This window comes from Streptopelia decaocto (genome assembly GCF_964273445.1).
Source record: "Streptopelia decaocto genome assembly, chromosome: 1".
Taxonomy (NCBI): Eukaryota; Metazoa; Chordata; class Aves; order Columbiformes; family Columbidae; genus Streptopelia; species Streptopelia decaocto.
In genome coordinates, this window is record NC_138663.1 from 196,464,024 (window position 1) to 196,491,393 (window position 27,370).

At 39.8% G+C, this 27,370-nt stretch overlaps 1 protein-coding gene across 2 annotated transcripts in view; it reads left to right on the forward strand.

Moving 5' to 3' along the window:
* Positions 1–27,370, forward strand: part of PDGFD (platelet derived growth factor D) — a 144,158-nt gene that overhangs the window by 99,021 nt on the left and 17,767 nt on the right. For both annotated transcript variants that reach the window (XM_082074536.1, XM_082074535.1), the window contains exons 4-5: positions 10,390–10,449; positions 15,120–15,321. In XM_082074536.1, coding sequence (XP_081930662.1) covers positions 10,390–10,449; positions 15,120–15,321 — 262 coding nt within the window. The remainder of the gene's footprint in view (positions 1–10,389; positions 10,450–15,119; positions 15,322–27,370) is intronic.

The following is a 27,370-nucleotide window of genomic DNA, read 5'->3' on the forward strand; positions in this document are numbered from 1 at the left end:
TCAATCTCTACCTCGTGTTATTTACTAATATAGATGTAGCCCCAAAGTTCTTACATAGAGGTTGGTCTTTTCTTTCATTTTCTTGTCACTACTTGACAGCACCATGAGTGACAGAGTTAATGGCATCTGTGAGCCCTGGGATTCAATGTTTGCTGACTTATGGGTAATTTTAAAAGAGAATCTTATATTTGAGAAAACAATGAAAAGAACAAACCAACCCTTAAACTTGGGAAAAAGTCCTAGAAAGAATGAGGCTAATTTTTCAACTTCTGTAAGGTAGGATAAAACAAACACCTTTGGGCCACAAAAATTTATCTCACACCAAGGCCTGTCCAATAAATTTGAAACAAAGAAATGGTTGGAAGGACATGGACACTATGAGGACAGGTAGTCTGACTGCTCTGTATGGTTTGTGTTGCATGCTGAAGAGACTGCTAGTGATGGAAATATGCTGCTGAAAACTTTTCTTTTTCTAGAAGTAAACAGAATGGGGAATGCTGTATAGGTACAGGTACCTAAACCAAACAGAAAGCAATTGCTGTTTTTACAGAGGAGGTGAAACTTTTGCACCTCACTGGAAATGAGATCGTCATTTCAAAGTGCGTGTTGTGCTACCTGTCCATATTAGCTCTGAGACACCTGTCCTCTAGGCAGCCATGATGAACACAAGGTCTTCTGTGCTTATCTTATGCTCATAGTTAGCAGAGAGCCTGGATATATCGATCATGCTCTTATTCAGACCTTCCACCCTTTTTATGCATATTCATGCATTTATAGAGAAATATTGGTATTATTAAACTCTGAATGGAAAAAAAAAAAAAAAAAAAGAGCAGTCAAAGCAGAATATAGGACACTCTGTTCCTTTTATATGTAATTTATCTCCAGCAGAAATATGTGAAAGGAAACACTCTGCTTTTCCACCTTAGCAGCAACTTTGTGTGCTGGCATTGCTAGCTCAGTGCTGGTTCAGATACATTTTCCAAGTGCATTAAGAAATAGATTAAAAGCAGAGAAAATGCTTGTAATGCCAGCAGCTGAAATTTGGAGGCTTGCACAGCTACTGGTCTTCCAATGGTGCAGCAGCTGTCCAGGAGGGTTTGCCATCCCAAACAAAGATGGACAGGGTGGCAAGAGGGCTGTATTAAAACCATCAGTAAAAACTCAACAGGCTGTAGGATTGGTACATTATAAATGCTTTCTGGTGTTCAGGAAAGACTCAGAGTTTTTGAACCACAGACCAAAGTCTTTCTGCTGGAGGATACCAGAGCACTCTCCCCATGTTTTCTCCCTGTAAGCCTGCAGTGCTGATGGAGGTGGACAGCCTGAAATCCTGGCCTGCTCAGCCCAGCACTGCAAGGCCAGGATGGCATGGGTTTCTTGGCACCTCCTGCAATATGCATTGATACTAATATCACTGATGGATAGGTTAAAACTAACTGGCTGTGTCTGTTGTCTGGAGAATACTCATCTCTGGTTTCCAGAGAAGCCGCTTGCACCCACAGACTTCACTCTCTTATGAGCACAACCCTCTCCTGCATCTGTGAGAAGGCAGTGAAGACATGCAGATGTTCACACACCCCCACCAGTGAGAGGCCCCATCTCTGCCTGGGAGGTGGTCATTTGTGGTGGTGTGGTATCCCTGTGGTACAGGGAGAGCATCTCCCCACACCCTGGGGGAGATCTCTGTATCTGCAGCCACAAGTCACCCTGTCTGCCATTCCGCCGTGTCACATTGGAGATGAGCTGCATGTTTTTCTCCTTTCCTCAGCCCAGGCTCTTGGTGTGATTTCCTTACTGAGTCCACGTGTGCCATCAAATAGAGTTTATAGATTGCACTTTTGTCTCCATTTACATTCTTCAAAACAAAATCTTATTTTTCTTTCCTGCCTCTTCTACCTCTGGTAGTCCCAGCATATTTCTTTGTATTAAATGGTGTTTACAAATGCTCTTTTATTTTTTTTCCCAACTTCTATTTATTTTTTCCAGCTTCAACTTCTGTGACATTTTCCAAGTCATTAGTATAAAATTGAACAAAACTGTTCCTTTTGATTTTCACTGCTTGAAAATTATTTGAACTACTGTAATTCTACACCTATCCTTCGTCTATTTGGTTATGCTTGTATCTAGTCAGAATTTAAATAAAATGTGTCACGTGCTGGTTTTAGCCCAGTACACACTTTCCTGGTCCTTAGATCATGGTCTCAGTTTGGTGTTTAAAAGGATCTCCCAGACTGGCTTTTGGTAAGCTGATCCCCAAACTGATAACAGTCAGATTATTTACAAAAAAGCAGCAAATGTAAGGTATTTTCTTTTTACGTAGCCGTTATTCATTGTGTTATATATAATTGATGTTTGTAAAAATAACACATGAAAGAAATGAGAAGCATGACTGTTCCTAAGGTACCTATATTTAGCTTTCAAAGTAATGCAAATTTTTAGGAATAAGCCTGGAGCTGGAAGTCCAGCCTGAATAGTTTTCTTTTCCTTATTCTAGCTGTTTGATGAAACTCAAGTTAAAAGAAATTCCAGATAATCAGCATCCCTGTTTGCAATAAATCAACTGCTTTTGATCCCATCAAAACCTTGAAAAACTAAGAGAAACTGGTTCTTGTATTCCTCAGAAATTATGTATTCTTGCTATTTCTATGATATTGTTATAATCTCAGAAAGTATATATAGCAGTCCTTTTCTTGTCGTCCTAGAAAATGCAATGCCTTTCAGTCAAAGCAGGAGGGTGAACAAATTGTTTTGCTTTGCATTATCTGTGAAACATAACACATGCTCCTGCTGTATGCTTACTGCAGAATTAAACAGCATCCTCTGGGAGAGAGCTCAAAAACAAATGGATCCTTCACAAAAAAATCAATAGCCTGGGTTTGCTGCTAGGACAGCTAGTGTCCCTTACCCGTACCTTTTTACATCATGTCCTCAGCTTTGGAATTAAATTTGCTTAGCTCCATTAGAGTTTTTCATTACTATTGTTATTCATCCTGTGTTTCTCCCAAGTCGTGTCTGAAAATGTGAGTGTACATGTCAGAGCACTTAGCAGATCCTCCTGGTAGAACAATGGAAAATTTGGAATATTGAATGAAATGAGACTGTGTTTGTCAATGATTATTTTCCACTGATTATTGAGTGTGCTTAAATCCATATTAAAAAAAAAAAAAAAAAAAAAAAAAAAAGTAGACACCCAAGCAGAAAGAAGAGAGAAAATGAATGGTCAGCTAGTTAGCTCCTGGAAAGTTTTCTTTCACTAATACTTTCCCTTCCAACCCTAGTACTGGGACCCTTCGATTTGGTATGAGTCACGCCAAGAAGGAGGACTCAAAATAACCAGCTGTCACTGCCTTATGCTAACTCTGAAAGGCTTTTTTGCCCACCTGGACTTTGCCCAGCAAGTTAAGTGTCAGCATTTTCAGTTTTGTTCAGGAAAAATTCGCCTATTACCAGGGAGGCTGCTTCTAAAAAGCTGTCAGTCGGCGTGGCAGAAGCTCATCAAAGCTCATCAAAGCACTGAACTCTGACCTGGGAGCGAGTTTTTGGCTCCTGGGGTCACTCCTTCCAAGCTCTTTTCCACCTGGCAGCTCCCCAACACCATTTTTATGTGCGGCATCACACTCACCAGGACCCCTCCTGATGCCTGTTTCCCTCCACCCTGGCAGAGCTGGCATGGGCCATAACAGGGGGACCAGCAAGCTCTGCAAAATGGCCCAACACCGTGGCCCAGGTGTGCTTAGGCACTGAACGGAGGTGAGGGAGGAGCCCAATTGCCTTCAGCACCCTCCACTGCCACTGCCAAGAGATGGGCACGGCAGACCATAAAGCACAAAGAGTCTCTGCTGAAAGCAAATCTCCCTTTCTGTATGATAGTATTATAAAGGGATCAGGGAGCAGCTGCAGTCTTAGCTTAACACACCTGTCTTGCATCCCTGGAGAGCAATAAGATGAGCCAGGGCTCACAAGGAAAATGGCGAATGCAGTGGCAATCTATAACATCAATGGCAGGAGAGTGGCCAGGGCAACTGCATACTCATTAGTCTGACCTAGAAAGCTTACAGGGCACTTGTCAGCAGAGAAGGTGGTTAAAAATACAGAAAACTAGAAAAAACCTCTACACCTCTATCAAAGGAGCTCATGCCAGACTGGAGGGTAGTCTGGAGAGAAAGGAAATGCTATATACCAAATATAATTGGACTTCACAGGAGCATCTCACCCAGTGCCATGCAGGAAACAATCACTTACACTGGAGGATATGGCAATTAATAAAAAAGCCATGAGGAAGTCAAAGGGAGACAGTGTGCTGTACTGCAAGAAGAGAGTATATAGCCAGGGAGAGCTCACTAATCGGAGTTTCTAAAGGGTTAGTCTTATTTATTGGTTTTGTATTCGGTCTTTTTTAGGGACCAGAGTATAACCTGTCAGAGTAGCATTTTCATGACTTTTGCAGCACACACAGAGCTGAACTGTCTTGCTCACGAATGGGAAAATCAGAATACCAGAGAGGAGAACCGAGTGACCTTGAACACCGAAGAACTGATTTGCAGTGAAATGTAAGAACCCAAAAAGAGTGAAGAGGTCACTCCTGTAGAGATTAATAATAAAAACATTTGCTGATAAATGCATCTCACTGATTAGCAAAGAGAGGTGAAGAAAGTTTCTGGATGAACTAGGCACAGGACCAATGAGGTGGCATCTTTTCTGGAATACTTTGTACAGTTTTGGTCCCCGTAGTACAGAGCAACCACATCTTCCTTGGACTGTGTTCGGGGAACAGCTATGGGACAGTTGGGCAAAAAGAGGACATTTCTTACTGAGGGCCAAGACAACTTAGCTTGCTTAGTGTGACAAAATAGATGCTGAAAGGAGATACAACATCTCTTCAGAAATACTGCAGGAAGCAAACTCGGGAGAGGAAGAAAAGGACAAACCTGGCACTTACATAAGTGCAATAAAGATAAATTTAGCTTGGAAACAGCCAACCAGTCTGAGGGATTTGAAGAAGCAAAGAAAACCTAACTAGGTTCAAAATGGACAGTGAGCTGTTTATGATGGTGAAGTTGCCCGAAATAATCAGGGTTCGAAGTGATGGCCTGGAAGAGCCTTTAAAATTTTCTGTCCCTGTGTTTAATTGCAGAAGTAAAATTTGCCATTCAGGTAAAAATGGCAAAGGAGGGATTGCAGAGTATTTGCAATGAATGCTAGTTGATTTATACGTTGTTTACAATTGCTTAACTGCAGTAGGCACCAAAGTAGCTATTAGCAAACAAAATCCCTTGTACATGGAAATACATGGACAAGACTTTGTGGTAATTAGAAAAATTAAAGTTAATGCAGGATTTGCACAGCACAGCAGTGAAGTCCAGTGTACTCTCTTGTGGGTATGTGCATCAAACGGGATGCTCATGGGCAGTGTAGTGTTAGATGGCATCTGATTTTTCAAAGGCATAGCTATCGCCTCATTTGAGCAAGAATTATCTGACCTTTTAGAGAGATCATTTAAATGTCAATGTCTTGGGCACTCTTACAATATGCACCCAGCAATACCTAATTTCAAAACTAGGTGAAGGATGAAGAGAAGTATTGACCAAACATAACAGTTATTCAATATATTTTTCTACTTCAGTTTTACTTCAACTTTTCACAAACGAATGTATAAAACTGCAGTTAACCTAAATCATGATTACAGCCTTAAAATTTTGAAATTGTAAGTATCTGTGCTTCCTGCTCAGTTATAGCTAGTAAATGTGTCAGAACAAATCAAGAGTGATTTTATATGTCATTTTTTACTAGCATTAACTTAGTCATCACAGATAAGGTTGTAGCTACTGATATGTAGTGGCAACTGGGCTTCATAAGCTAAATTTCTGTCTTTTTATTAAAGGGCAAGAATCATACTATCACATTTGGTATCAGACAGTTTGGTGGTTGTCTGACCTTTTGTCATTGACTTTAAAATAGTGGTGTCATGGATGGCCTGTTTTTATGGGACTACACCAAAAATATAAAGGAAAACTCAATATGGTTTAAGTTATTTCTTCATTTCTTATCTGTCTCAGTAATAGTTGTCATCAGTGGTAAAATTTCCATGTACTTCCAGTTTGATTATTACTGCCTTCAGAGGTAATTTGATCTCTTTTTCCTCAAGTTGTAATTTATGATAGGTTTTCCTTAAAGACCTTCCACTGTCCTAGTTCCAGTGAGAGATTCTAACCTTCTTTTGTTTCTGCATGGGACCTCTTTGAACATGCCCCATTTCACCTCTGATTTGGTTTTGCAGAATTTGTGCCCCAGTACATCCCTTAGCCTTGTGTCTCTGCAAACTTCTGGAAGCTGCTTCCCTGTCGTATAGTTTGTAGCTATGGCATCTAAATACCACAAATGAGGTGAACACAGAAAGAAACAAACACTTTCATCTTCTTTGTTAATTTTTCCTCTAATTTGTGTCTTTGTTCCTCTTTCTCATCTTTATTTGCCCCAAGAACATGACTGCATTTTTGCGTTCACACCTGACATGACCAGGTCACAGTAGAGAAGGTCACTCCTTCAGGAAAGGACCTTATTAAACTTGTTAGGCCCTAAATGCCAGCCTAGGATGCTGTTTGGGCTCTTCTTAACCACAGCTCTTTTGTGAACCTTTCCTTCTCCCTGAAGCAGAGAGTGTCCCCACAGCTTTGGTTACCTGTACTTTATAGTTGTTTGGGCAGATAAACAATCTTTAACCAAACCTAATCCAGTCACCCCATGGACCTGCAGATTAGGAGAACGAGTTCAGAGAGGAGGTTATAGAGACACGGGGATGTTTTTTTTTTCACTGGAGAGAGTTGCCAGTGTGTTGTGCCTGTCCTATTGCAGTTATTGCCTATTTCGGGTATTACAACTCACAGATGTCAAGCACCAAGATGACAGAAGACTGGACTACAGTGATAAAGTATATATAAAAAATGAAGAACCACAGAAATGTTAGAAAGTGCTTCTTGCTTTTAATTTGAGGACCAGGAAGTAATTCAGCATGGCTGGGAGGACTCATGCTTTACTATACCTGTGGTACAGTAAAGTGATTCATGGACAACATGCTTCTCAAGCTGGCGAGCTCCCCAATCCTCATCACTAGTATCTTTAGTGCTAGAGTTAGGTTATGGTTGGATTCAATAATCCTGAGGGTCTCTTCCAACCAAAATGATTCTATGATTCCTGATTCCTCCCTGTTCCTACTGACCCTGTCAAACCCCTTGGCTTGAACCCAGCAGGGCCTGTGCTGCTGCAGGTCATGGACCCTCAGGCTGCAAACCATCTCCCTCAGCAACCAGTGGTCTCTGGCTCTGCATTCTCATATATCCCCGATAGCACTGATCTTGATTCATAATCTCCACTCGTGAAAGCCCTTGGTGAAACAAAGAATGTTCCTTGTGACTCCTTGTCACTTATTGGAGATGCATGGTGGGAGACAGGTTATAGACAAAGTCAGTCTTCGAGGGAGAGAGTAGCTTATCTTTGTCTGAAACAGAGCCAAGAACAATATATCAATGTCCATACATATTTAACTCTAAGGACTGACTCAGGATTTGTCTTGCTGAGGTGTAATTTTGGAAGTTGAGGTATGGAAGTAATTTTTCTTCAGTAAAAGTAGCTGCTATCAGAATGTGATTGTTGGCCCTGATGCTTTGTCTGTATTTTTACTGCTTGTAGAACAGTTAATGCAATGTTTTGTTAAAGTCTCATGTAATGTTAGGTTACCATGACACACATACAAAAATAAAAGTACTATTTTCAGGTTGATGTAGCCAAATTATTGCCACCCTGTTTTTTCCAGTACTCCATTAAAAAAATGTAATTTTTTAATGTTTTAACTGAAAAATTTAATGTCATTTTAAATAGTCAAGAAAAAAATAGCTGAATGATCATATGCAAATTCCCGTAAACAAGGTACTATGAATTGAATAGATAGCACTGAAAATAGATTTGTCCTTCAGGTTCTGCTGGGGACATTGGTGAGAAGAGGGTTTTGTAATGATGAGAACCACTTTGATATTATTACTTGAAATAGCTGCAAGCAGAAGCCATAGATAATAATAATCTTCAAACTGTAGAGGTTGAAAGCTCCAAGAAGCCAAGAATGAATGCAGCTGCCTTGAGTGATGGGGGAACAAAGCCATATAGTTGTGAATAGTTTATGCAGATGAAATATAATCACAGAGTCAAAATGTGCAGTCATCAGGATTGAGATCCAAGAAGCAGGTGGTACACACGTCTGTCTCAAGGTTTTGGAGGGGTTCCCTGGCATCGACCGTCTCAAAGAATCATAGACTAAAGAAACAGTTAGATAACACAAGGGGACCATCACTTCAAATACAAAATTATTCCTTGTCTACAGTCCTCTCCAGACATTCAATGAGGCAAATTGTTCCTGTTTTAAAATAATGCCTCTGAACTCTTTTTTTTTCTTTTTTTTTTTCTTTTTTTTTCTTTTTTTTCCTGGAAGTGCTAAATGGAAGCTAATGACACAGAGGAAATTATTTCCAAGTTTTGCAACTGGCAATCATTGCCAGAGGATCCGTGAGCTTTTCAAATCCATTTCTATGTACGTTAAATCATGGCTTGTTAAGAACTAGGCAACCAAATGTGCAGAGATTATGGCCAAGGTAGCCTGCTGCTCCTAAATTATTCATGACCTGAACACAGCATTTGCAGATCTCTTTATTAAAGAAAAAAAAAAAGTCACCAATAATATTTTGCTTATGTATTCCTAGAAGAAATTGATCACTTCAATTGTTGATGTTTTAATAACTTTGTGGTTTTGGTGATTACTTAGTGACACTATTTTGTGATGGGGTTCATTAACTTCTACTAATCTTAAGTACCGAAGAGATCACTATAGTTTTGCTGCCTCCAATTTGAGAGAAAAAAACATTTTTAGGAAGAAGAAAAAGTAACAATATTGAATAAACAGTCTCGTGACTTTTGATACATTTGAATATTTGTCTATAGCAAATGAGAAACATTAAAACACTATGTATGTTGAGTCTGGATCTGAAAGTGGCTCTCTTCCTTCTTGAGTAAAGGAGAATTTTATTGATAGCAGACTATGTGATCAGTCTTCTCTTTTCCATTCCTAAGAAGTAGTTGAATATATGCATGCATGTATGGTCCAATGCAACATTGAGTCTAGAGAGCATCAATGGAGCAGCTACCCTTCCATTTTCCCTTTCAGTTGCCAACTTAAAAAATACATAGCAGATACCAAGTCAGTGTAAAATGATGAGCCCAGGCATTGATTCATCTTCTTTAAATCCTTTCATTATGAAGTCTGTTATAAGAAATTAAAATCTTGGTATGCTGTGACTTCAGTCCATTTTCCTTACCTGCCTATTCATGCTGATCATTAGCTATTCATTGCATGTGTGTTTTTAACAACCATTCTGTAATGCTGCCTTTTTTTTCCATTTTTCATGGTTTAATTATTCCAGTTGGAAATGAGTAACTGCCAAAAGACTGAAGAAATGGCTTCTTCGTTATTTAAGTAATGATTACCCATCATTGGTCAGATAAGTGGATTTGCATTTAGGTGACCACATGCTAATAACTACAATTTTGACCTCTGTATCTAAGCTAGTTCTCCGAGACTCCCTTTATAGGGAAAGGAGAGAAAATAAATCAGATCATTTGCACCCTAAAAATGCTAGTTTTAGTTGACTGTAAATGGAAACAAGAGCAACTAGTTTAGATGTTTACTTTGTAGATGTCCAAAGATAGATGAGATGGATCCCCTCCCTGTGCTCAAATTAATCATAAAAGCCCAGAGGTTTTGTGCGATGACACTGCTAATATGAGTGTACTGTGGCTTTGCTTTTTTATATAAAGGACATAGTGCCATTCAGTGCTCTGGACAGATGAACAAGTCCTGTTCAGCACAAGCAGCAAAAGCAGTACAGTCATGTTAGGACTACATTTCAAATGGATTGATTACCCTGCTTTTCACCTTGGCTAAGTACTACCAGGGTATTAGCAGGTCCACATTCCTTCCAGAACAGATCTGTTTGGGGAACAGTATTAATACGCTGATTATAGACTTACAGAGGTACTGTTTAATATTTATCTTGGAAGATACATGTAATGGTCTTGATCAGACTAGGTCCTGCTATGCAAAGCAGTGTATATCATATTACAGATAATAATAATAATAATAATAATAATAATAATACCTATCCTTGCCTCAGCAAGCTTACAAGGATGCAAGTAGCATTACTTAGGAATGACACATAGCAAGGGCCTCTTGCATGCAAGAGGGTTGAAAAAGGTGACAGATGTTGAATGCTGAGACAATTTTTAGGTTCTGCAGTTAATGTAGGACATTGCCTTAATGGTGACTTTTCCTGTGGGTTTTCCCCTTAGGATGATTTCCAGCACGCAGCCTCAGAAACCAACTGGGAGTCAGTCACAAGCTCTATCTCAGTAAGTAATTTGTTACTATTTTACCCATGGATGGATTGGTAGGATGACGTGAATCCAACTCACTAAAATGGCACAGAGGAACCACGTATTCACCTTTGGCAGAGGATGAGGATGAAATAAGTGTTTATCCGACTCATACTGGAGTCAACGAGTGTGTTTTTGAGGAGAAAATATTCAGGATATGCCATCAGCTGTTGTAACCACATGAGACAGCCATTGGGAAACATTTCTTGCTTTCACACTTGTCCTGCCAAGATGAAAATGCAAGATATAAACTCCTTACAATTTTCAATTGTAAAAATTCTTGACCTAAATAGAAGACTATACTTACAACAGGCTGGCAGGAGAATGGATCTAGCTTTTCATTGACAATATTGAGGGGTTTTTTTAAATGTTTGTAATAAAATATCTGAAGTCTCCATATTCAGCAGTGAAATGCAACTTGGGGGAAAAAAAAAAAAAAAAAAAGAAGAAAGAAGACCACTAATCCAGTATAAAATTTTCTTTTTCTCTTCATTACATTTGATTTGTGTCACTGGCCAAAAATCTGTCCCTTCTTTTATTTCCCCAGCAAAGTTAAATGCTGGGGAATGTCAATGTAGCATTAGAACCTGTAATATCAACAGTTCTATTCTGTGCACTCTGCTGGCTGGTCAGCACCATGTCATAGCTTTTGTGAACTCCTCTTAAAACACATGACATGAGGATAAATGCTCAAAGCAGACTTCAGACCAATGTTTGGATTTCTCATGGAAGAGGGTTTCATGTTGGCACCATTGTTACAGTAGCTGCCAGGAGTTGCCAGTGAAGGAAAAATAAATAAAATATGGGTAAACTCTACTGATTAGTGTCCAAGCCAGGCAGTGAGTAGAGATAAAATTCTGTATTGCCCAAATTAGCAGATCTGAAGCCAACTTCACTTGTGTTTACACTTGAGTTTGCAAGTGGCATTTGCCCTTCATGATATAAAGCATTGATAGCCTTGAAATAACTGTGCTGAATATCCTGAATAGAAATGTTAGCAGGGTTGAGATCTACTGGATATGCCAATCAGGAGATGCTAAACCGCTGTTTTACTGAAAGACATAAACTCATTTTTCATTCAAATATAGGACTGGAAAAAAATTTTATGTGATAGAATATTTTGTTTAAAAATATGGTAGGTGATGTTTGAAAATGTAAGCCTAGGGCTCCCTCATCAGGTAACCATGAAAATGAGATCAAGTGTATGGTAAACACCATGTCAATTATCTTCCATAACATCATAAGGCACACAATATGCCAAACAATAATCCAGTATTTTTCTTTTAATATTGAAAAAAAAAGTGTATCTATCTTTCACATAATTTGCTTCTGAAAAGTTGATGTTAATGTGTTGCAGGTAGGGAAGTTCGCTACCAGTATTACAGGTAGCAAGCTGGTGCCCAAGGTCACACAAAGAAACCTTCAGCTAAACCAGAAGCAGAACCTCAGTTTCATTGGTTTTCCCATGCTGTCATCTATCTAATAAAACATACCTTCTTCCACTGGGCATGCACTGCACTCACTAGCCCTTTCTTATCCTTAGGGAAAATAAGGTGGAGAGGTTGAGTAATTCTGAGGGACGGAAGGACAAACTCAGACCTCTCTGTTGCTGACAAGATGACATACTGCCCTGCTGATACTCAGCATGGTAGATCTCAGTTCTGCCCCTTCCATCCGCAGGCAACCCAAACACTCATTTTAGGATCTGGGTACATTATAACTCTCTGAATGAAAAACTGAGAGTGAGCAAATTGATTCTTTCTTGTCTGAGGTCATATCACAGAACTATGTTTTTGGGGGTGGGGTTTTGGTTTGTTTGGTTGGTTGGTTGGTTTGGTTTTGTTTGTTTGTTTTGGGGGTTTGTTTTTGTTTTTGTTTGGGTTTTGTTTGTTTGTTTTACTCAGAAAGCTAAACCCCATACTTCTGCCCTTAACCCCACATGACAAACACAGAAAAAAAAGACAAAACAAAATTCACTCCTTACTAGGTTCGTTTCCATTATTTGTGAATTAACATTACGACCAATGAAAAACTGTGATGGAAATTGAACTGCCTTTCAGCTTGACAATGCAGATAGAAAATATAAAAGAGTGGGAGAATAGAAACTAAGGGTAAAAGCACTGATAAAAAAGATGCCATTGCATCCCATGAAAATAAAAATGCATTCAGTGCTTTTAAGAAACATAGAAGAGGTACATAATGTGGAAAATCTTTGCTCTCCACTGCTTCCTGCATTTCACTCTTGCTCTCGCCCTCTCTTTGGATGCGAACTCAGAAGCCAGATTATGACAAGCACCAGCTCTTCTAAAGCCAGTGCCTGGTTCTTGGCAGGACAAAAGAGAGGCAGTTGGGTTGGCAGCTTTGAAGTTGCTTTTGGGCTTGTCACATGATGTCGCTGCCAGTAGGTTATCTGAGCTGTTGAAACAATTCCTCTTGACTTGGCTGTCACTGAGAAAAAGTTAAGCTTGCTTCTGTGTGTGAAAGAGGTTGCACAAATCTCTTGAGTAGGAGATTTTATATGAAAAGAAAATGGGGAATCCCTGCCTTTATGAATTTGAAATGCCATGCAAATTCACAGCCTGACCTGCATTTCTGTAATGAAATGCACAGTTGAACACATGAAAAAACCCTCTTGCATTGTCTAAGCCACATACCTTTTTACGCTGCTGTTTCTTCAGCATCCTTGCACCACCTCCCTCACTTTTGAAAGGTGGTTGGGAACTGATGTTTCCGTGTTGGGCTGCATCACAGGTGAGCCATAAGCTCCACTGAGCTCTCCTCAATGAGCAAGCAGCATTTGGGTGCATTTTTCTTTTGTAACCTCAAAGACTGTGTTAGTACACTGCATGATGCCTGCTCACCACAGTCTCTCCTGCATCATTGTTTTGGATAACAACGCTATGTTCACTTTGCTGATGCGAGCTACTCAACTCCTGGAACTCTCATCTCCTTTACGCTCTCTATTCCAAGCCACTTGGAAGTCAGGAGGTATGCCTTCCCTTTTAGTGGGTCGTGAATTTTCATGGCCGTTTGCACTGTGTCTTTTTTAGCACTGCATTGTAGAGGCATTGCAGTCACAAGTGGCCCCTCTGAAACTTTGTTGTGCTGGTGGCAATAAGCAGTAAAATGCAGCTATGCTTTCTTGACCATACTATTCTAATATTTTCTATTTCTTCTCTTTCTTATTTTTAATAATTTGGACTGTCCATACTTTCAGAAAACATATGTAGTAATATATCAAGGATTGTTACTTTTGTTGTATAACTTACTATTAAAGAGATTTTTTTTTATTTTGAAAGACATATATATTTTAAAACTAATTTAGTAAGCATTGAAGGACACAGTTCTGCAAACAAGTGAGTAACTTTACTCAAATGAGTTGACCTTTCCCTTACTAGCCAACTGAGTGAAACTAAACACAAAGATTAACAGTTCAACATACATTTACTTCAGAGATGTGGCAAAAACTTATTTTAGTGAACCATTAATATTAAATGGCATATTTCTGCTACATTACTTCAGAGCTGGGTTTTCATGAGAGAATAGGGTTTCTGGGGTTTTTCTCCCAATTTATAAGACAAAAACCCAAACAGCTCTTATGTTATATTATGCTTCTTCTTGGACATAATCAAGTATTTTTTGTGGTCTTTCAGAAAGTAACATATCTGCATTAATAGTTTTTAATAGTAATAGTTTAGACATACTGTTAGACTTTGCGCTTGGACAAGGGAAAAGGTGATATCAGGGTAGTGAATATTGTGGTTCTAAACAGCAATTATTAAAAATGTTTAAAGTCCTCTTCAGTAAAAGTGAAATTGCTGCAATCTTTCTGACAAAATCAACTTGTACCAGAAGTCCACAGGGAACCAAATAAGCTCATAGAATGGTAGTTGGCCCTTCCGGATGAGAAATAATATTTTATAATATATCATTTGGTATTATGATGTAATTGTAAGGGTATCACTGTGTTGGTAATCCAAATATTCATTCTTGCATTGCTGAGATCCAAATATCGCATTTTTTCTTTTTTTCTTAGTGACTTGTGGTTTTGCTAAAAGTGTAGGAGAATTGGCATTCATTGATGTTTCACAAATTCTTGGGAATAAAGGGCCATCTTTTAAAATCTTTAACCAAGCCAAATTTCTTGTCCAAATTGACAAGGGAAAGAAAGACAGTCTAGATTTGTTGCCTTTGTCTTTCTCTGCTGCAGTTTCTAATCTGCCTATTATTGATTTACCAACAGAGCTGGTGGAGCCGTAAAGGCATCAGCCCTGCACTACAAGGCACCTCTGTTCTGTGGTCATGACCATCACAGTGGTTTCAAAAGACATTTCCATTACATCTTTGTACATGTGCAAACCACCATCCCCTTTGTAGAGTGGGTGTGCATGTTGTCAGTTGATCAGTGGCAGTGCTTCCACTCTCTGCATCTCTTCTGGGACTTGTTTGGGAGTTCCTTGGTATATCTTCTCCTTCCAAAAGAAAACACAGGCATAACAAAGCCTGGCCCAGCTAAGGACTTCAAAAGATGGCCCAAAGTAGCTGTTTCAGTCGTTAATGACAGAAGTTTCTCAGTAACTGTTGTCAATTGTTTTGAGTGGTGCTGCGATTTATTCCAAGTACACTGAGATATATGTCACTCTTAGGGGGTATCCTATCCCTCTCCATCAGTGACTGACCCTACGCTCACGGCGGAAGCACTGGATCAGACCATTGCTGCATTTGACACAGTGGAGGATCTACTCAAGCACTTTAACCCAGAATCCTGGCAAGAAGATCTTGAGAATTTGTACACAGACAGTGAACACCATTATCGAGGCAGGAGCTACCATGACAGGAAATCCAAAGGTAGGAAAAGGCACTATACACATACTTTGGGGCAAGATTGGGCTATTCCTTTGCTCCTCACAGAAATGTCCATTGGTCAAGTATTAGATCCTGGTGCTCGTGTTCCTGTTGGAGCCACAGGGCAAACTACAGTCTGTTAAAACCAGGAGTAAGTCGTTTTATCCTTAATAATTTTCTGACTGAGCAGGACCTTGCATGAGAAATCAGACTGAAAAGTGCCCATCTTTATGATTAATTGACAAATAAAAACATAGGCCTGTGTGTAAAGGACAGGTGGTTCTCAGCTTCAGTCTCTTAAACATTGCTTTGTTTGTAAGGCATGGGGCTCCTAATTACCTGCACTATCATCCTCCTTTAAATACCCTGCTTAGGGATTGTTCTCTGTTGAGTAAGGAATAATCACTTTTATCACATTGTGCTTAGGGAAGCATCTGGTGCAGACACCTGTATGTGCAGCTGGTTTTTTAGGATGTGAACATCTCACTGTTTTTCATTATGTTCGCTGCGAACATTATTATGGTTTAACATCTTTGTAAATGAGCAAAGCACACATTTCTGGGTTAAGTTTCTTGCTTCCTTCTGTTAGGTCAAGTCACTCACCAAATGGTAAACTGAAGGGATGCTAAGCTAACAGTTCAAACCCACAATGAAAAGGAAACACTATTTAGAAGAGAAGGTGGTGCTCTGGGGCAACCGTGCACTGAAGGGCCTGATGAAAGTACCCTTTATGTGCAATTGCAGATCTAGGAGGTATGTTAGGGTTCTTCAAGGTGACAATTGCTGTGGTTTTCACAGAAGATCTGGGGTGAAATCTTTTATTTTATTTCTCAATATTGTCTTCCATTTCCAAATTATGTATTTAGAATAATTCTTCTTTATAACTTTAAAATTATAATGTCACAGTTCTGATTCTGCGCAATCTACTGTTTCTTTGCATCTCAAATCCTACCCCTGCTATGTTAAGCATGTGCTAAGCAGGGAGAGAGGATTTTAATTCTATGTTCATAACTTACTTGCTATCACCTGATGAGGCTTTGATCTTAAAAGGGCCATACATGATGCATCTATATTACAAAAAACAGCGTTGAGGAGTGTTCCCAGGCCCTGATATCCAATCATCATATTGTTAAATTGTCAGCCTGGTCTCTTCTTAGTTTTGTCCCAGGCCAAGTGTAATTTTCCCAGGTCATGTGTCATTTTCCCAGGTCATTGCTGAGCATGAACCAGGAGTTGGCAGAGACCAGCTGCCTTTCCTGGTGGGCAGTTTGCATGTGACCGCTTTGTTGTGGAGAGTAAGAGGTTAGTGGCAGGGATGTGGGCTGTCCTACAGCTGCTGAACCTTGTGCAGGAGAATGACCTCAGGCATATATGACGTATTAGTAGACACCCAACCACCTTGGCCTGCAGTTTCCAAGACACATTGGCTGACACAACACTTCAAAGGAATCTGCAGCAAAGCCCTGAGCACCCCCATCTGCTGAAAACTGAACCCCTTTACTTTTCCATCTCAGCACATCAGAAATTTCAGGCAACCACAATAGCACATGTTTTGTGAAAAACGTCACCTAACTGCCACTGCATCACTTCTGAGATCAGTTTGATCTCATTTAGAGGTCTGTGAAACATGAGCTGTGTCCCCCTTATTCCCAGGCTGGATTTGGCACTGACAGACATGTATACAAAAGGAATAAAGGGTCTGTTTTTATTCTAATGGAAGCTGATTAGAAAACTGGATCCTATACTGGTGTTGCTCTCCAGATTTCATTTGATGCTCAGATCACATTTGGCTTAGTACCCCATATGTTTAAATAACCATGTATATATAAAATAGCATTTGCTGCTTTATTGATGCTTATTATGCAGGCTACAGGTATCATTCTGATCTGGTAGTGCTTGGAAAATTTAAATACATAAACCTTTCTTCATTGAGTATAAATGTAATTCAGCTACTTGGGTAACAAAGACACTGTAATAGACATAAAAAGTTTTCCAGTTATTATTTTAACACTTGATTTACTTTAATAGGGTTTTTTTTGTTCCTGTCTTTGTTACAGGAATAAGGAAAGATGTTTTCTATCAGTTTTTCATTTGTCTTCAAAATGAAGGCTGAATTCCCTGACTGTTACTGGCCCTCTGTACAAAAGTACCTCACCACAATCAAATCCTTTAAAATTTAAGTTAAGAATTTTTACTTAGTCATAAACTTTTGATAAGATTAAAGGCTTGTTCTTGGATGATGTCATAAGTAGGGAATAGCTTTAACAAGTCCTTAAATTAGAAATGCTTGGTGGCTTTTAAACAGACACTGTGAATCTCCAAGGAATGTTTATAGGCACTGGGATAACCTTGCAGCAGAGAGAGCAATAGATTATATCATCATTTATTTCAGATATCTGTTTCTGCTTCCAGCTTGGGTTTTATTCTTTATCCTTAGTTAGAACAGCCCTGAGGCATATTAGAACAATTTGATGTAATCTCTGCTAATCTTTCACAGCATTTTCTGAACATGTCATATAAATGGTATAGATGAATCACTAATGATTTTGCTCCCATCCAAGTCTCTGCCCATACCAAATTGTGCCACAAAACTGAGCTTAGGAGACGGTGTTGCTGAATACCAATTCTGATAACAGCAATATGTTATAAATGACATTTAAATGGTATCTTTTGTTAATCATAGATTAGAATTATAGAATCAGAGAATCATTTAGGTTGGAACAGACCTTGGAGATCATTGAGTCCAACCTCAAACCTAACACTGCTAAGTCCACCACTAATCCATGTCCTTAAGCGCTGCATCTACATATCTTTTAAACACCTCCAGGGATGGTGACTTCACCACTTCCCTGGACAGCCTGTTCCCATGCTCAACAATCCTTGAAGTGAAGAAATTTTTCTTAATATCCAATCTAAACCTCCAATCTAAACTTGACGCCATTTACTCTTGTCCTGTCACTTACTTGGGAGAAGAGACTCACGTCCAGCTCACTACAACCTCCTTTCAGGTAGTTGTAGACAGCAATAAGGTCTCCCTTCAGCCTCCTTTTCTCCAGGCTAAACAGCCACAGTTTCCTCAGCTGCTTTTCACAAGACTTTTGCTCCAAACCCTTCACAGCTTTGTTGCCCTTCTCTGAACTCTCTCCAGCACCTCAATGTCTTTCTTGTAGTGAGGGTCCCAAAACTGAACACAAGATTTGAGGTGAGGCCTCATCAGTGCGAAGTACAGTGAGACAATCACTTCCCCAGTCCTGCTGACCACACTATTTCTGATACTAGCCAGGATGCTGTTGGCCTTTTTGGCCACCTGGGCACACTGCTGGCTCATGTTCAGCTGACCATTCACCAACACCCCCAGGTCCTTTTCTACCAGGCAGCTTGCCAGCCACTTTTCCCTGAGCCTGTAGTGCTGCTTAGGGTTGCTGTGAGCCAAGTGCAAGGACCTGGCACTTGATCTTGTTAAACCTCATTCAATTGGCCTCAGCTCATGGATCCAGCCAGTCTAAATCCCTCTGTAGAGCCTTCCTACCCTGAAGCAGAGCAACTCTCCTGTCCAATTTGGTGTTGTCTCCAAACTTACTGAGGGTACACTCAATCCCCTGGTTCAGATCTTTGATTAAGAACTGGCCCAAATACTGAGCCCTGGGGAACACCACTTGCGACTGGCCATCAGCTGGATTTGAATCCATTCACCTCAACTCTTTGGGCCTGGCCATCCACCTGTTTTTTACCCAGCGAAGATTATGCTTGTCCAAGCCATAAGCAGACAGCTTCTCCAGGAGAATGCTGTGGGAAACAGTGTCAAAGGCTTCACTAAAGTCTAAGTAGAAAACATCCACGGCCTTTCCCTAATCCACTAAGTGAGTCACCTTGTCATAGAAGGAGATCAGGTTAGTCAAGCAGGATCTGCCTTTCCTAAACCCATGCTGACTGGGCCTGATCACCTGGTTGTCCTGTATATGCCATGTGGTGGCACTCAGGATGATCTGCTCCATAACCTTTCCTGGCACCAAGATCAGTCTGACAGGCCTATAGTTCCTCAGATCCTTCTTCCCACCCTTCTTGTAGGTGGGAGTCACATTTGCTAACCTTCAGTCAACTGAGACCTCCCCCATTAGCCAGGACTTCTCATATTACAAAAAATTGTAAGTACCTTTGTGAGCACCTCTGCCAGCTACCTTAGTACCTTTGGATGGATCCCATCTTGCCCCATAGACTTATGTGTGTCTAAGCAGTGTAACAGATCGCTAACCATTTCTCCTTGGGTTACTGGGGCTTCATTCTGCTCCCTGTCCCTGTCTTCCAGCTCAGGGGGCCAAGTACACAGAGAACAAATGGTTTTGCTATTAAAGACTGAGGCAAAGAAGGCATTTAGTACCTGAGACTTTTCCTCATCTTTTGTCACTATGTTTCCACCTGTATCCAATAAAGGATGGAGATTCTCCTTAGCCCTCCCTTTGTTGCTGATGTATAGAAACATTTTTTATTGTCTTTCACAGCAGTAGCCAGATCAAGTTCTACTTGGGCTTTAGCCTTTCTAATTTTCTCCCTGCATAATCCCATTACCTCCTTGTGTCCTCCTGAGTTGCCTGCCCCTTCTTCCATAGGTTATAAAGTCTCCTTTTATTGCCAAGTTCCAGCAGAAACTCTCTGTTCAGCCAGGTTGGTTTTCTTCCCAGGTGACTCGTCTTTTGGCACAAGGGGACAGCATGCTCCTGCATCTCTAAGATCTCCTTCTTGAACAATGTCCAGTCTTCCTGGACTCCTTTTTCCTTCAGTACTGTCTCCCAAGGGACTCTGCCAACCAGCCTCCTAAATAGGTCTGTTTGCCCTCTGGAAGTTCAAGGTAGCAGTTCTACCATCCCCCTCCATACTTCTCCAAGAACTGAAAACTCATCTTGTGATCACTATGCCCAAGATGGCCTCCAACTATCACATCACCCACAAGTGATCCACAAAGATAAGAGTCAGGGTCAAGGAAATAAGAAGTACTGTATTTTAGCATAGCTAATCACAGAATAGATGAAGGGGGGCGGGGGAGGGTGCATCAGGAGATTTTCTTGTCTAACCTCCCTGCTCAAGGCAGTTTCACTAACAGCAGGTTGCTTGGGACCATGTCCAGTCAAGTTTTGAGCATCTTCAAGGATGGAGATCCTGCAACCTTTCTGGACAACATGTGTCTGACCACATTTGTAACAAAAACAAACAAACAAAGAAACCAACCAACCAACCAAACAAACAAAAAAAAATTTCTTAAACATTTAAATAAGTTTTCCTGTGTTACAATTTGTGTCCAATACCTCTTGTCCTTTCAAAGACTCTGGCTCCATCTTCTTAACTCCCTCCCATCATGTATATATGTGTATAAACATATACATATATATATATATATATACACAGTTATAAGATTGATCCCTCCCAGGATACCACCTGCAAAGACCTTAATATTAAGAGTGTCTTGATTAAATCTGTATGCATGATAACTCCATTCAGTCTACAAAATCTGATCTCACACTTCTGCAACACTGACGCAACTCTATTGAATAAAATGTGTTTTTTTCTATTTACACTATTGAAGTGAGATATTGGTGTCAGGTGTGTCTCGCTAATAATCACATGAAGTTTTAAATTTAATTCTACATATGTTCAGTGAGGTTTGCTGTTAACCACTCCAGTAGAAGTCAACTGTAAAATCACAGTGAAACCCAGACTGGAAGGACAGAGAAGAAAGGGGAAGACACACATTCACATTTTCAAAATCCTTAAATGAGAAGCCTTGTATAAGCTAGAAACTACAGTGTACACCTCCTATGTGAAAATATGACAAGTAGATGTTTCAAATTACCTTTGCAGCAGTTGTAAATAAATTCAAAAAGGTCTGTTAGCTGTTGCCGCATTTTAGTATCTCTGAAAGTATGACTATTCAGCCTTAAGTTTATCCTAGAATCTTAGGAAAACAGGAAGTCATACCAAATAAAGTATATCCCTGAGAATAATTCCTTTTTCATTTCTGTAAATTGTTGTAGCTGACCTCAGTATCATAGTAGTTTGACTATTGCAAATATAAACCATGTCTAGAAGGATATCACTGACTATTGGGTTAGTTAATACTGTTCTTAGCAAAACCACGGGTAGATATAAAAATAGAAAACAGCCATACTCTACTATTATGTTGAACATCTAGACAAACAAGTCTCTATTCTTTTAGAGAGTCATAAGGAGCACTCAGACATGTTTGAAGGAAACCTCTTCATCCTACAGATTAAATTTTTGAAAGCATCAATGTGTCTGCTTGATAATGTTAGAAGAGTTCCTCAGAGATACTGTTGTAAACAGTTCCAGCCATCAATTAAGCATCATTTAACGTTTCCCACATGCTTGTTTGCATTTATCTTTTGTTGTTCACTCTGAAGTTTTACATCTAATTGAAAAAGGCTTTATAATTTTTAAAAGACCTCTTTCTGTGAAAGTAAAAGTTCACTGTTTCTTATTGTAGAATTAGATCCAAATGTCTAGGGGATGGTGCCTAGATAAAGAGGTCATCTTTAAAACGGAAGGTTTTTTTCGCAGATAAGTTTAGGAAGGAGCATAACATGTGGATAGATACATTCTGGTAATGAACAAGCCTACAGACAGCTCTGAGCTCATTTTCTTTTTGGGAAATGGTATGCAAGAAGTCTTTGGCTATCAGAATAAATTAATCAGGTGGGACATTCCTGCAATAACATCTGATTGCAATGACAGTTTTGCAAATTAAATAAATAAACACTTCCTGGCATAGCCACACTGTTCTCTAGAAGGGGAGTTGCAAGAAGAGACCACAAGTCTTCATGGAATGTTTTTGCTGTCCACTGCCAAACAGGTTCCCCAAGATCAGGCAGGTTTCACCATGTCCTTGACATTAGGTTTTAATTGTCACTACTTAAAATGGTCTAGCAAGAAGCTAAAATTTTAACTCAGGAATGTAATTTCTCAGAGGTTTGCAAACAGTGGCCAAAAAATTACTTCAAATGTCCAGATACTCTTTCTTGAAAGGTTCTGGGATGGCTGCCAACAAATTTCAGTGCATCAGACAGGGAGTGCAGGCATTATGAATGCTGAATGCCCTCTCATTCATGACAAATGTGAATATTACAGTAGATGGAACAGCTTTTCAAATACCTGCTAATTTAAATATTTCTTGTGCTTAAAAAACAGAGGCTTCCACCCTTCTTCAGTTGGGAACGAAGTTGTCTGTTGCATTCAAGCTACACAAATTCATTAATTTCACAGTCTAATTCAGATCTGCATCCATACTCTTCCCTTCTGTGACACATGAGATTTTCCCTCATGTTTTACATGACACTATTGTCGGGCACTACAGTGGAAGCTTTTCTTATTAAATCCCTTTTTAAAATGCTAGTGAAACTTGCAGCATGTCATTTGTCACTGGAATAAGCTTTTCAATTCCATTGATTTTGATGAAGTTTATGACACTGATGGTTTGGCCCGCTTTTACTACTTGACCCATACCACAGCTGATAATTGGTTTGCCAGTCCATAATAGGCCCATATATTGTGAACCTTGTTTCATGCGGATAGCTATAATTTCACTGAAATTTTGATATCTCATTCTTCTAAAATAATAGTTGCTGTATTGAGGAGGTTTGTCTTGGCATTGTGATTCTGTAGTAAATCTGAATTGCAGCATCTTCTCCCCAGCTCCCACAAGAAAGACTTGGAAAGATTCCAAAGTTTTCAGATATATTCAACAAAGTGCTCTTTGTGGTGTCATTAAGCACGTGTAGTAGAACAGTGATTACCATCAGCCATGTGTGTTGAAAACTAAAAGCCACAGGGTTTGATCAAAATTCAGTGTGGAGAAGAATAAATTCATCAGTGTCAGTGAATTTAGGTGATTTAACCAGTGGACAATGTGACTGTTTACCATATGTATGGGACTGAATTTTCCAGTTCTGTTTCAACCACACCATAGCATCGGTCAGCTGCAGCACTGCTCTGAATGTCTTTGACTGCTTGTACAGCACCTCTGCTCTACCTGACACAGTCCTGGAACAAACCTTTATGCTAGTGGAACGTCAATGCTGTGGATAATGGGTGCAATATGTTCATAGGTCTCTGGGAAGTTCCATGCTCTATAGGAGAAGGCTTTTAAAGCCAAGAATCAAAATGAAAACAGCAGCATGACCTCTGTTACAAGCTGTAAGCCACACATGGAAAAGCATGAGAGTCAAACTAGAACTGAACCCTGCATATCTGGACTGATGCATGTCAGGTGAAGGGATTTCCATTTGTCATCACTGGACCTCATGACGTTCTTGCCAACACATTTCTGCAGCCTGCTGAGGTACTTCTGAAAGGCAGCCCTGCAGGGCATGGACAGCTTCCCACAATTTGATGTCACTCACAAACTTGCTGGGGATTCACACAATTCCATTGTTTGGGTAATTTCTGAAGATCTTTAGTAGTACTGACCCCAGCATTATCCCCTGGGGAATATTGCTAGTAACCAGCCACCAGTTGTGTTTGGAATTGCTGATCCCTTTGTTCAAGCCCCTTGGACCTTCTGGTTATCTATTCAATTTGTAGTCCATCTATCCCATTATATCTCAGCAGTTTGGCTGCAAGGGTGCTGTCAAAAATCAGCAGGGGCCTTTGCTGCTTTCACCTCATCCAGCAAGGCAGTTGTCTCATCATAGAAGACTCTCAGATTGGTCAGTCACAATTTCCACTTGGAAAATCCATGCTGGCTGTTCCAAGTCACCCTCTTGTCTTTCACGTGCTTGGGCTTTGCTTCCAGCTGGATTTACTCCTCAATTTTACCATGAAGTGAGGCTAGGCTGACTGGTCTGCACCTTCCTGAATCCTTCTTGCCTTTCTTGTAAATGGTCTTGATGTGTTATAGGAATACCCTGACAAGGTGGCTACCACTTCTTACACTTCACTTCTGGTCTGGGGCTGATGCACAAAAAAAGTGTAAAATGTTCAGACATGTTGATGTTAGGGCCATGCATGAATTTGGAACGGCTAAAGTGTTAAAAGAAACCCTAACAGACTACCTGTCTTTTTAAAATTTATCAATGACCAGCAGCACAGGTTTTCTCACCTCTGATCTTTAAGGTTGTCCCTGCTGAATAAGACATGGTATTACTAGAGTCCTTGATTTCAGTGCTTACTTCTGATTAAGAAAAATGTTATAAGGTAAGCACATTCCTTAGTGCTATGTGAAATGAGGATGGACTGACGTATAGGATTTGCAGGGGAGAAAGGGGCAAACACAGTAGCCCAAGTATCCAACTTACTGCTCCAGTGCATCTTTTTATGTTTCCCTTGCCTTTAAATTGAATCTCTGATGCAGACATTCTGTAATAATACTTTGAAGTTATTTGCATCCAGTCTACAGAACCTTTTAGTTCTAGTTTTAAATTAAGGACTCCAGTGGTTTCAGTCCTTGATAAGTAAAGCAGCAGGATTTCACACCAATCACACCAAGGCTCGGTTACATTTTAGTCACAGCAGTGAAGTGATGCATGAAACTGACTGTACTGTAAAATCTCATTGTTATATGGATGAGGAAATGGACTGGCTCCAGACAATAAAACAATCCCAAGATGGGGAAAAAAGCACATTGAAACTTTCAGCAGAGAGAGTTCTTCAGAGCAAAATGTGTTCTTTGTTTAGGAGGCCACAAACTGTGGGCTAAAGCTAATTAGGCAATGGGAATTGTTCTTTGGTGTCGTGTGATATTACTGGAGTACAGTATATACTGTTCAGAGAAGACATCGTGCACTTACCTTATCCCATCAAGCATCAGATTTCTGTAGAGCAGAGTCAAAAAGAGCATGTTTACCTCAAGATGAATTTTTATGATGACTTGATTATCTCTTAAACTCTTTATTTAGTATTTACTTGTCTGCTTACAGTTATTTATTTTATATATTTATTATTATTTATTATATATTATATATATTTATTTTTATATATACATTATTTATATTTATTTTATAGCATCACTAAAATAAGACCTTTCTGTTATTATATTTGCCCATTTCACTCTGGACTCTGATACTCAAGATATGCTAAATGCAGAGAATTCACATCTTAACTGATAACTCTGGGATTTGAGGTCCCAAAAACTGCTGATATGTAAGTATCAGAATGTCTTGAGTATGAAACCAAGGAGAATTCACACAATTTTCCATTGGAAGATTTCCCATAGATTTTTCAAAAATAGTTCATAATAGAAAGATACACTAAATAAAATGTATTTTGCTACTGGCTGATTTCAGAATTCCTAAAGAATGTGTCCAGAAAAATGTTTTGAGCCCTCATCAAAAATAGCTGACTCCTTCATACTGCATAGAGGAAAAAATTATCCTAATTGTCTGGTTATTCCCTCCTATGCTTCAAGCAAGTCAACAGCTCTCCGCAGTACTGACTCAGCTACAGCCTAAGAGACCCTGCAAAGACTTCTGAAAGTCATCAAAACTAGGCTTTTGAATGCTAGTTAGCAAAGCCTTCCCTCCAGTGAAAGCCTTTTGCCAGGTCACCCCTTCCATTTAAATTGAGCAGCTTAAGTACTGAAGCGAATATGTGTAGCATGGTGATGGATATAATATGCTCTCTGCAGGAAAGCCCCCCCACCCTGGTCCTTTAAACGTTGGTGCTTTCCCGCTCTGCCAGTCTCATTACAAAGACTCATTTCAGTGTTGATAACACAGCAGTGATAATAGGTATCAGTTCAATGCAGGAAGTAGGACCGTTGAGCCTAAGGGAAGTTTCATCTGTGAAAGAGCAACTTTTGTTCAGTCCTCAGGACATCTTCTCCCAGACACAGATGTCAGTTCATGTGACCTGGGTCTGGGACCTCTTTAATGACCAGTTTGTCGCTGGAAGCCTTGTTTTTTGTGCCACCTCAGCAGGAAGCATTGCAATCACAGGTTGCATTAAGCCTTTGAGCATTTTATTCTGTCTAGAGATGCACCAGCAGCAAGTGCTGTCCTAGTCCATGGCTAGCCTTCCCCAACAGGAGCCTGCTCATATCAGTATCCATTCCCCTAAATTGCTGCAGTGCCAGAGTGTGGGTGATCCAGGCTTTCCCCTCCAGAAATCTCACTATTCATGAAGGCAAAATATATTCCTTTGGTTATTTTTTCTTTCACATCAATCATCTGAAATGAAGAGTAGCCAGATACCTCTTTGCTTTATCGGTAAGCAAAGCTGATGGCAAAGGTTGTGATGAGAATGTTTAGAGGAGTGGCAATCACTTCCCTGCAAGAAGAATTAGTTTGAGAGCCTGCAATGAAAAGAAGTGGCTGTGGAGAATGACAGCAGAGAATAAAATATCATCTGTTAAAACAAATAAATCAATATTCTCTGGACTTCTAAGTCCTGGCTGTGGACATTTGGAGTGAATTTTTCTCCCAGTGCATGAGTATACCAGCAGCCCCATTGATTTTGTGCTTATATCAGGAGGATGATCTATACCTCTTTTGGAGAGATACTAGTTCTCTGGAGAAAACCTCTGAGATTTCATGGTGAGATGTATCACAATTGCTATAAAATCGCAATTTATCTGCTAAATTCCTTTTGACTGAAATAACACCTTGCCAGAAAAGTGAAGCTTCTCTGGTATTGTACAGTAGCACTCAAGGCATTTACGTACCTTTGCCTCTTGCATATCTGCCTTGTGAATATCTCCAGGCCATAATATCAAGGTGCATGATATTTACAAATCACAGCTTTTTACACTATTTACTTTGTGATGTTGACAAGGGCTGAGTCACAGAAGGTATGAAGTGTTGTAGTGCTCCTGCCTTTGTTGGAGGTTTTCACATGTTTATAGTAAAGCACACACTTAGCTACACTCAGGACCAGAAATGGTGTTGAGCTATTAAACATGCGCATGAAAATCTGTTATGCTTACAAACACCACACCCTTGTTTCTCATTTGAACCATTCCTGTTTTCCTGTTGGTATATCTGTTAGAAAATACTTTTTGGAGTGGGAAAGGACTATTTTTAATCTGCTGCACCATCAAGTCCGTTATTTT